Source organism: Myxocyprinus asiaticus, chromosome 50 (assembly GCF_019703515.2).
Source record: "Myxocyprinus asiaticus isolate MX2 ecotype Aquarium Trade chromosome 50, UBuf_Myxa_2, whole genome shotgun sequence".
Taxonomy (NCBI): Eukaryota; Metazoa; Chordata; class Actinopteri; order Cypriniformes; family Catostomidae; genus Myxocyprinus; species Myxocyprinus asiaticus.
The window spans coordinates 25534200-25545987 of NC_059393.1; the positions used below are offsets into that span (position 1 = coordinate 25534200).

The 11788-nt window shown below is 39.4% G+C and overlaps 1 protein-coding gene across 2 annotated transcripts; it reads right to left on the reverse strand.

Moving 5' to 3' along the window:
* Positions 1-3329: 3329 nt before the first annotated feature.
* On the reverse strand, positions 3330-8307 carry LOC127439158 (uncharacterized). 2 transcript variants are annotated; one of them, XM_051695282.1, is made up of 4 exons: positions 6921-8307; positions 5965-6297; positions 3990-4190; positions 3330-3891 (listed from the first exon to the last, which is right to left on the reverse strand). In XM_051695282.1, the coding sequence occupies exons 1-4, from the start codon at positions 6967-6969 to the stop codon at positions 3728-3730; spliced, it is 747 nt and encodes a 248-aa protein (XP_051551242.1). In that variant the 5' UTR covers positions 6970-8307; the 3' UTR covers positions 3330-3727. The 2 variants fall into 2 exon arrangements, with proteins under 2 accessions (XP_051551242.1, XP_051551241.1); XM_051695281.1 differs by having other exon boundaries at positions 3990-4280.
* Positions 8308-11788: the final 3481 nt, after the last annotated feature.

Sequence of the window (11788 nt, forward strand, 5' to 3'; positions counted from 1 at the left end):
AAAAAGAAAACCATTGCCCACTTGTGGTGTGAGGATTGTGACCGCCAGAGCAACGCAAGAGCGCGCTTTCTCATGTACAATAGGACCACGCGTTGGTCATTTGTTGGCCAAGATCGTCTGTGATCTGTGACTGCTACCGGGTCCTTGAATAACGTATAACGTGCCAGTAAAAGCAGCCAGTGGATTTTCTGGTGCCCCCTAGGGAGTCAGTGTTCTACGCAGACTGCGTAATATGCATATAGGGAGCAGCGGTACTAATTACTGGTTAACGGAAACCCAGCTGCTGTCTACAAGGTTCTGTCACAGTGTCTCTGTTTGATAGTGCGCGATCAAGTTGGAGACATTGCTGGAACCCTGCAGGTAATCTACACTGTCATTAATCCCACCGTTTACAATTGTGACCGGTGTCTAAAAGGAGTTTTTGATGTATTTTTTACAGAGTTGTCAATTGTAAATGACAGTGCAAACTTTTTGCATGTCTGTAAAAAAAAAAAAGAAGGGAATAAATCCTATCATAATACACTTACAACTACCATATTTTGTAGCTAATTTGAATTGAGTTGTGTTATGTTCATTTTCTGTTGTTCAACTGTTGGTGCGGTAGGTTTTGTGTGGATGACTGAAAAATACATCTGGATGAAGCATATTTTATCCACTCATGTTTATAAAGATATTATGATTAATCGCGATTAACTACAAAAAATTATATGATTAATCACGATTAAATATTTGAATCGTTTGACAGCCCTAATATTTTTATATCATTATTTACATCAAACTAACAATAAAGAGTTCAGAATCTCATGACAAGGCCAAAATAATGGTTTGAATACTAGCAGTCAATTAATACACTATCTAATCTTCAACATACAGTATTTCTGGTCAGGGTGCATTGGCTGAAATCTTCACTGTAAAACAGCTGTACAGGAAGTGGCCTACTGGAACACAAATTCACAAAAAGTTCAGTCAGTGTGAACGGTGAAGTGAGGAAACAATAACACAAGCACCGAATATATGTGTAAACTTTAGTCAAGTTATTTCTTCAGTTCTTAATAACACCATGTTTGGTTGTCACTTATCAAGACTATGTACCAGAATGTGCCATCACTAACCCTTCGAGTTTCCTCATTTATTGATCTACAAATAATCTCATCTAATGCCTTTGATCAAGTATTTTGATCTAATTGGTTTTTAATGGAGTGAGAGATTCTGTTTGTTGTTCCCTGATGGGGCCAAAACATCTGTGAATAGAAAGCATAAATCCCTTCTTCAGTGTAGGTCTAGGGGGATCCTTCTGCCCTTTTTATCATCCGCCAGGTAAAAATGGTAAGTGTGATCTCTTAGTAAAGTTACGGCATACATCTCAACAAGACACATGAATTGAGGTATCATGGATGATTAAACACTGAAGTATAATAATTACAGTTAAGGGTTTGTTCAAATCCATAATCCCTAGTATGAGTAAGGGATGCTTGCCTAGACGACAACACTAATGGTTGTTCAGAGATCCTTGAAGATGAGTTTACATTTAATGAATGCACGATCTAAACCTTAAAATGATTCTTTAAAGTTAGCCTATTATGGGTCTGTTTAATTCTTGTTGAAAAAGACAGTCATACAAAACTGCAGGAAGTTGTCGCTGCTCAAAGTGATAAATGTTTATTCAGTGTGATACGAGTTGCAAAAAAGAACCAATGAAATACTGGCCTCGCCTACAGACACGAAAATAAAATAAATGTGTGAAAGTGAGTTGAGCCAGTTCTGCATAGATGTGTGTGCTTGTACTGAATGTGTTTAGTGTGTTTAAAGGGTTTCTTGTCCTGCAAACATGAAACTTGCGGTTTTACTTCCCCTCTACACAAGACAGCTTCTGAATTATACTTAATCACAATAAATCTACTGTCAGAAACCCTTTCACCAGTGAGGAAACAAATGGACAAATGCTGGAATTTCAGTGCTGGAAAATGTACTGTATGATTTTAGCTCTGAATTTAAGTCTCATTTTAATGCATTGTATTACAGAAAACATCAGTGCATTTTTCTCAAGAAGAGAATGAATTGTGATTCCACTGAATGCACTATAACATTCTATCAGCTCAGTTTCTGAGTCAAAGTGAAACCTGTTGTGGTCTGAGTTTAATTGAGTCAGCGAGAAACCTAAATGTATGATGTTTGTTCTGTTCAGTGGACAAACGTCTTGCTCCTAACATTGTGTTTATTATTGCATGTGTGCGGTTGGTTCATGGGTAAAGAGATTTTTCCACTCTATAGAAAAACAGATTTAAAGTTATCACTTTGTCTCCTGACTCCTGCTCATCCCCTCTTAACATGTAGAAGTGTAACATGACAAGGTGTTGGCCAGCTTTAAGTATCAGACAAAAATCTGATATTTCCTGATGGAGAGAGAGTTCTAGTGACAAATGAACTTCTTTCACAAATCGAGTCGGTCAGAGGTGCGTTTCGACAACCATAGCAAGTTGCAAACTCTACAGTCACCAACGTAGTTCATCTATTTGGTGTTTCCCGAAACCGTAGTTAACTGCAAATATTTTCTGCAGAAAGCAGCGTTCTGAAATGCCATGCAATCATGGCTGTTTTCCCTACGCTAATTAAGCAATTAAGACAAGCGATTTAAAGCACACTTTCCCCTATCCCAGCTTAATTAAGGGAGAATGTACAGTCAGCCATTTGTCATTGCACAATAAACCCAGACAGGGTGATCAGGACCCCGACGCGAAGTGGAGGGCATTATCCTGCTTATTACACGGCAGAGGCTGGGGCACAAGGGTGGCACGGATGCGAGAATGAGACTTGCCACCCCATCTCGGACCCCACTAGCGTCCTGGAGACTGCGCAACACCTTAACCCGTCCATGTCACGCATGGTCTAATACAACATTCCGCCCTTTCCCGCACCCTCTCCCCCCGGTCAGACGAAATTACTGGATGCCATCCCTAACCCGACTCTTGCCACCTCTTTGCCACCCTTGGCAAAAAGTCCTGGACATGCCCGTTACACGGCTACTAACCAAATAAATAAATACACAGACATATAATATTGATTTGTATTGGAATTATGTAATTTAAGAATGAAATCGTTGAACAGCTAAAATCAACCTTGGTGTTCTGTTGGTTTATTTTGTGAAAATTACCATCTGACTACTCAATATTCAGCCTATTACAAGACTTCCCATATAAATGAATAAATGCACATGAAACATTGATATGAGTTAAATTATTTTATTAACTTGTTCAAAATAAAATGAATTTTAACAGCATCAAAATCATATTTGTTAATATGCAGTATATATACATTTTAATTTACATACATTCAAGCCGTTTGTTTTAAGCTTTTGCATGAACTTTGAATATTCATCCTTCATGAAAGTAACAATCTGAATTGCTCTGAAAGTTCAGTCAAACATGCTAACATTGCCTCTGAAGTCACAGTCCATTTATTAACACACTTTAATTTCCATCCAGTGTGTACTTAAAATAGAGTGATATAACACATCACTGACATATTTTTGAATCTTTTTTGGAATAAAGTCTCAGCTTTGGCGAGCCCCACACTGAAGTGTGATCCACTTTCACAAACCATATTTTAAAAATTACATTAATTTTTGGTCAGATTGTGAGACTTGCTCTTGAGAAGAAATGGTACAAAATGGTGCATTGCTTTAAATGGTACTAAAGTGAATGTGAAAACTGTTTGTGAGACACGATGTTCAATCATGTTTATCCGTGCGAGTCTGATGGTGTTGTCTGATGTATCTCTTCTGTTCAGTTCTTCTGGATCTGATGTCATAAACCAGTACAGCTACACAAGCCACGCCCACCAGACCAGAGATGACCAATCGGATCACAGCTTCAGTGAGACTACAACAGTGGTCTGGGGTAAACAAGACAAAAATATTGAGTTTATGCACTTTTAAAAAAGATTTCCCAACAAACTTTGCTACATGCACTTTATGAACTAAAATGACATACCTGAACATGGCTGACAAAGATCAGTCGAGATATCGAGATGTTTAGTCTGGTTGCTGATTGAATTGTTCACCACACAGCTGTAAGAATCATTGACGCACTCCAGATGTAGAGAGAGACTGCTGTTGAGATCAGACACACTGATGGAGGAGAATAAACTGTTTCCTTTGTACCAGGAGAGAGTCACCTGTGTCACATTCACCACTGAACACACCAACACACATTTAGATGAATTTTTAGATGATGAATCATACAGCGGAGAGTCTCTGCTGATGACAGGAATGGGCAGAAGAGCTGGAAAATATTCAGAATAAATATAAAGAATAGTTAGGCCAAACAGTAAAGTACACTATATATACCAGCACCCCTGCAGTCAATTTAGGATGGACTTTGAAGACACTTAATCATTAATCTTACAGTTCAATCAATATCCTTTAGTTTTAAAGACTGCCCACGAAAAACCCTACTCAGTCTACTCAATTAATGCATGACTTGTATTACACATAACCAGGGGTTAAGTTGTTATTTTGGAGGTGGAGGAAGCCTAACACCACCACACCACTGTGAAGTGCTCAGAGGGACGGTCAGACAGCTAGGGGGAGTACCAGCATGGATTTCTTCCCACTTGTAGCCATGGTTGCATATTAATTTGTGTGATCTAACTGGAACAGAAGTGGGCAGCGAAGCAAGGCGGAGGACGTGTTTAGTAGGGAAAGACTAAGACATTTTTTTAAAGAGTCATGAAAACACTAAATCGCAATTTCTGAGATGTTATCAGATATGCATGTGCTGCACATGAAAGAACATAACTTTAGCAACCATTCATTTTAATTTGAGGAGGAAAGTGATTAGGGACTTTTTTGCACTATTTTCATCTTGTGGGTTTAAAATCAACATCGAGTCAATGTCACAGGATGTGTCATCATGTCATCAGTGTCTCGTAATTATTTATGAGGCTGTGTGGCCTTCTCCAATGAGAAGGCACTATCTCATGATAATCAAAGAAACTACATGATTCTTATACGATGAGCGCTTCAAACTCTCAAGCAAGCGGGGCTTCAGTGCGAGTTGAAACCGGACTATGATTGTAGTTCAAGATTGTATGGCTTCTCCGCGATTTTGACGGGGGACAGGCTTTTCATCAATGGCGAAACTTTCTAAATGTTCGCGCAGCACGCATTTATTAATGTGAGAGTTTCGAGATATGCCGTGAGGTGGACTGGGGTTTGTTTGAGGTGCGGTTTGAACTGATATTCTCAAACACCATCCATGAATTTTGATGTATTGTGAGCTTGCAAAACTAACTGTAAGAAAATACAATTATTTGTGCATTTTGTCACAAGCAATTATTAAAATCTGTTAACTGCTTCAGTGAAATAAAGTTGACTGGACCAGATAGGACAGCTGTCGTGTTCCCTCCCCCTTCTCCACATCACTCCACTGCTAACCACACCCACACCTTCCAGGCATTTTCCGAAAATGTTGTGAACTAAACTGTGCTGAAACAGAGGGGTTTCATGACCCTTTAACATTCTATAAATCAATTTTAAAAACTATCTGCCGATTAATCACTTATCAGCCTTTTCCAACACCTTAGTTATCGGTATCGGCAAAATCCACTATCGGTCACCCCTAGACTCTATTATATACCAACAATGATGTCATTTTATTTTTAACCCAGTCATTTACACCTGTGACTGGGATTCAGTACTATTGATCTGGACAATAACTGAACTCCCACAGCATTAAATCACTCTTGTGATGCCATAGTGTGATAAACTGATAAAGCCACCTGGATGAGTGGCAAAACGCCTTCACTTACAGAAAAACACTTCCTAAAGACACAGACAGAAATATAATAAAATAAAATGTTAACAAGAGAGCTGATTCATTTGTCATTATTGACAGAATATTAAAACTACAAACACAACTAAGGAGAGGACACAAGCAAATTACACATTTGTTTTTTACTGCTTACCATGGACCTCAACTTTATATCTCTTGTATGAGACCTTATTTCCCTGCATGATCTTAACTTCATAAAGTCCAGAGTGTTCAGTTTTGACATCATTGATGATGAGATCTCCAGTGCGAAATGTCACATGCAGTCTGTTTCTGAATATCCCATTAGGTCCATCAGATTTAGAAATTTTTTGGGATGCTCTATTGAATCTCGCAATGTTATATCCAAGGGTTGTCCACAGTATCACATCACGTCCCACTACTTCAGTAACATCAGTGTGTAGAGTGACAGAATCTCCCTCAGTCCCTGACACTGTCTTCACTCCATCTGTCTGAAAACCAAACACACCTGGAGAACAAAAGAAACAGTAATTCAGTCAGATTATTGGTTTGCTCTAAAACAAAGGTGTGCAACTGAATCATTCAAAAGCCACTTTTGGTTAACATGGTTTTGAATGATTTACAGTGAACCAAACCATGGCCAAACGGTTTCGCAGACTGTGTTGATGACAGAATGTGCATCACGCATACTGTACATGGAGTGATCAGCAACATGAACAGCTGAAGTATACTTTCCCCTTTAGCACCACTGCATTACCTCGGCGCACTGCTGTTATGTTGTTGAAACTTGATAAACTAATAACTCCTGTAAAGCTGCTTTGAAACAATGTGTTGTGAAAAGCACTAAATAAAAATGACTTTCCTTGACATAGTTATATATATATATATATTTAAAAAACTTAAACTAAACGTATATCTATATTACAACAATATCAGAAGCACTAGAAGAATATCAAGAACACCAGCAGAAGTAACAGCATCTTTAAGCCAGCTGAGACCAAACACCACAATCCAAATCATATTTTCCTGCGATTTGATTTGTGTGAGCATCACTTTTTCTGGGAATAATAGTTCATAGTTATAGTTGTAGATGAAGTTAGTTCGTTGCACTAAATAGAATATAAAACTTACCAAACAGGTGCCATAAGCACAAACAGGATAAATTGAACGTGCGAGTCATTTTCTTCAATTGTCAGAAAATGCAAACACTGATTGGGTTGATCTAAGCTTTACAAAACAGACCATATGCATTTAAATCAAACCTTTAGTGTGCGAGTAAAGATGGAGGAGGAGGTGGACATCACGTCACCACTGTCATTTCCTCATATATAACATGCTTATTATACTGCATGTTTCTTTAGTCGAATAACTGTGTGTGCACAATAAATAAGAGAAATCAACACATTTCTTTGTCCAGTGATTCGGACTGAATGTAAAGCAGAAGCGGGGAGCTGTCACAGGCATCTGCGCTTTAGAAAACACTGTTTTGCGCTTCATTTGCGCAATGGATCTGGTCCGTGTGCGTTTAGACGGTTTGATTTTTAATTGGAAAAGAAATCAGCAGAAACGAGAAAACGACGCGTTTATTCCATTTGGGGCCCCGATAAACTTAAGCTCCGGTAAGCCCGTGCGTTAATATGGCACAAACCGTACTAGTCAGGGCAGAGTCTAGGGGTCTGTGCCAGCTTTCTTCTGTGTGGGCATGGGTACGGCAATCTACGCGTGGCACAGAATAAATAAATTGTCAAACCCTTTCGGTTTATTTTAATAAAAGGTTAATTAATAGAATAAAGGGGACGCTTTTCTTTCATTTTCACTGACAATCCTATTGATGTATGTTTCTTATTTCTCCCCTACGAGAGTTTTGTATGTTTTCTTGTCTATAAAGAGAGAGAGAGAGAGAGAGAACGCAGACGGATGGCTTCATCGGAAGCATATACCATCGCGAGACTTGTTGGGCGGGGGTGCGCGCGAAAGAGGGAGAGATGTTTTGCAGCTGTTTTCCCCTGATTGGTCTTAATAAAGTCTCTCTGCTGCACGGTGCTGGCTGCTCTGTCAAGACGTTATCACTGCGTGAGATAAGGGACGTGTGGCGTGAGAACAGTCAATTGTCTGAATCATGTGTGAATAACAGTTTCAACAGAACAGATAAGATCAATAAAGTAAATGATGTAGAAGTGAGTGATGCTTCTGGACCATATTTCACTTGATTAAAATATTATACATTCTGATCATCATTTCTGTGTGTTTTTATTGCATATTACTGTTCACTTCAAACATTCAGTGGACATTAACTCTGATATTTGTTTCATTGTTTGCATAATGAGAGATAGCATAGGTGCAATAAATATGGATCAGTAACATGTTCTGAAAAATAATATTAAGAATGATAAATGAATCTAAAACCAGACAAATGAAATTTCAAAGTTTTATGACAGCGGTGGACTGTTATTCAGCATTTGAGGAAGAGATGATGGTGTGGATTGACCAATCAGAGGAAAGGGGCGTTTTAGGCCCACCCACAAGTACAAATCAAATACTCAAGCTTTTTCTGCGTTTTCTAAAATTAACCCGAATTCTTGTTTTTCCATTTTTTTTCCTAATTTTCTCATTTCTGCTTATTTCTTTTCAAATTAAAAATCAAACGGTCAAAATGTACACGGACCGTATCAAAAGGTGCGTCCCAAACCGCACACTTCTGCACTATTTTACGTCATTTTGAAGTGTAAGTAGTGCGAGTAGTATGTTTACAGTGAAAATGCAACAAAACGAAGTGCACTACGAGTACCCGGATGAGGCACTTTTTTAACCGTCAAAACGGAGTGTGTAATGTTGGACACTTTGTGCACTCAGCGCACGCGGCTTGCCAAACATAGCGGAAGGGGCGGAGTTACCGTCAGCGATGGTAATCTTTTAAAACAATTGTAAATAATGAATATGACAACTAGTGAAACTTCTGTGAAGACAGCAGCTTACAAAAGTGAGTTTAACGCTTTACCATCATACCATGCTGTGCGAATATGTAAATTATTGAAATAAAAGTGTTGAACTGAGAGTGGATAGCGCGCTAAAGCTAGCGGCAACACAACGCTTGGGTTTGAAACATCACTTCCGGCAGCCGTTAAAAGTTCAATATGTAATATATTTCCTGTACTAAAGCATAAAATTATCATAATATGTTATCAGAGATTTAGGAAACATGCTAAGTTGAAATACTGGCTTCTCAGAAAACAATGCTTCAGCCAGTAAATTCAACTTTGAAATGTCCGTTCCAGGGTGTATTCCAGAAAGCAGGTTATGCGACATACCTGGGTAAGTTTACAGATAAGTTAACAGATAACCTCAGCTTTTGGTTCCTTTCAGGGTATGTAAGTAGCCATAGCAATTTACTCTCTGAACATAACCAGCTCCGGAGCAGGTTATGTTCCAGGGTTAGTTTGTTTCAGAGAGCTGACAGAGCATGGTGTGCCCTTTTGAAGAAGATCCAGTGGACCTGGAAGCACAGATTATACAAAATCTTTTCCGTCATGAGAGGGTGATAAGACCACGTATAGATGCGTTTTCGTATCCAAATGAACATTTGCAGGAGTGTTACCGTTTTTCACAAGAATCGTTAATTTATTTAACGAATCTTTTGAAACCTTTCATATCCAACGTGACATCGCGGATTGGCGTTTAACACAGAGCACATTTTGAGCATTGCCTTTCGTTTTTTGCCACGTGGAGTTTTTTGTATAATGTGGGTGATGCAGAACATGTTGGAAAGGCAACTGTGTGTGGGGCTGTTCGTACAGTATGCCTTGCACTCAAACAGTTCCTACACACTTTTGTGCAGTTCCCTGGCCTCAAACCTCATTAAAGAGGAATTCCACAGAGTGGTGGGTTTGTCATTTCTATGATATTCTATGAGAGACTTTAGTTACATATAGAACTACTTCATCTATCCATCCATACTGTACATATGTACACATCCACAATCATTTTAAAATGTATCTAATCATATAACTTTCAATTTCAGGGTTCCCAAATGTCATTGGATGCATTGATGGAACCGACATTCCTATTAAAGCTCCTTCAGTCAATGAAGGAGACTATGTTAATAGGAAGTCATTCCATAGCACCAATGTGCAGGTAACAATAGAATATTGGGTGCTAAATCAATATTTAAACCATTAAATGCCACTCATTACTGGTCCACACTAACTAGGTAATATGTGTTGCATCCCACCTCATCACAAATGTTGAAGCCAAATGGCCAGGGTCTGTACATGATGCCAGAATTTTCCAGGAGTCATCGTTGTGCCACAAATTTGAACAAGGTATGTTTTGCCTTACACAATACTGTTTTTTTGTTTTTGTAATTTGTTATTAACCAACCACCATTATAGGAAACGTCAGTGGTTACTTGCTGGGGGACAGAAGGTACCCCTGTCTGCCCTATACGATGACACTTTTTTCCTCTATTCGCATTTACTGAGCTTCTTCATCTGCAGATGTATAACGCATAAATTAGCCTATGGCACTAAAATAAATTTAGATGGCAATCGATTAAGTATGCAATATTAACATATTGATTAGTTCAGTTGGTGTTTTAGGTCATTAAAATTTCAGTTCTATTTAATGCATGACAAAATAGCCTACAGTTAAGATTGCAATGCATTAGATTAGAATGATGAAATGATTATTCAAAATATTTAATAGGGGATATATGTATTACTGACCTTTAGATTTTCTCTCCACATGTGAACGGATTATCATCGTGTTTTTTGGACACGTCTTTTAAGATTTCACAACAAACCTTTGATCGTGGCAATCACCTCCCCACTGGTGTTCTCCTTCGCCATGCCGTCATGAATATTCACTATACAGGTGCATCTCAATAAATTAGAATGTCGTGGAAAAGTTCATTTATTTCAGTAATTCAACTCAAATTGTGAAACTCGTGTATTAAATAAATTCAATGCACACTGACTGAAGTAGTTTAAGTCTTTGGTTCTTTTAATTGTGATGATTTTGGCTCACATTTAACAAAAACCCACCAATTCACTATCTCAAAAAATTAGAATATGGTGACATGCCAATCAGCTAATCAACTCAAAACACCTGCAAAGATTTCCTGAGCCTTCAAAATGGTCTCTCAGTTTGGTTCACTAGGCTACACAATCATGAGGAAGACTGCTGACCTGACAGTTGTTCAGAAGACAATCATTGACACCCTTCACAAGGAGGGTAAGCCACAAACATTCATTGCCAAAGAAGCTGGCTGTTCACAGAGTGCTGTATCCAAGCATGTTAACAGAAAGTTGAGTGGAAGGAAAAAGTGTGGAAGAAAAAGATGCACAACCAACCGAGAGAACCGCAGCCTTATGAGGATTGTCAAGCAAAATTGATTCAAGAATTTGGGTGAACTTCACAAGGAATGGACTGAGGCTGGGGTCAAGGCATCAAGAGCCACCACACACAGACGTGTCAAGGAATTTGGCTACAGTTGTCGTATTCCTCTTGTTAAGCCACTCCTGAACCACAAACAATGTCAGAGGCGTTTTACCTGGGCTAAGGAGAAGAAGAACTGGACTGCTGCCCAGTGGTCCAAAGTCCTCTTTTCAGATGAGAGCAAGTTTTGTATTTCATTTGGAAACCAAGGTCCTAGAGTCTGGAGGAAGGGTGGAGAAGCTCATAGCCCAAGTTGCTTGAAGTCCAGTGTTAAGTTTCCACAGTCTGTGATGATTTGGGGTGCAATGTCATCTGCTGGTGTTGGTCCATTGTGTTTTTTGAAAACCAAAGTCACTGCACCCGGCGTTGCGGCGGCCGTGGCGTGGAACTCTGGCTCGGCGGCGGCCGTGGCGTGGCGTGGAACTCTGGCTCGGCTGTCGGCCGTGGCGTGGCGTGGAACTCTGGCTCGGCTGTCGGCCGTGGCGTGGCGTGGAACTCTGGCTCGGCTGTCGGCCGTGGCGTGGCGTGGAACTCTGGCTCGGCTGTCGGCCGTGGCGTGGCGTGGA

Bases quoted from the DNA above. Each gene is read 5' to 3' on its own strand.
- LOC127439158 (XM_051695281.1), bottom strand. From the start codon at position 6,969: ATGACTCGCACGTTCAATTTATCCTGTTTGTGCTTATGGCACCTGTTT. The intron at 4,281-5,964 runs GTAAGCAGTAAA...AATATTTTCCAG, and splicing joins ATATAAAGTTGAGGTCCATG to CTCTTCTGCCCATTCCTGTC. The intron at 3,892-3,989 runs GTATGTCATTTT...TGTTTACCCCAG, and splicing joins TCTTTGTCAGCCATGTTCAG to ACCACTGTTGTAGTCTCACT.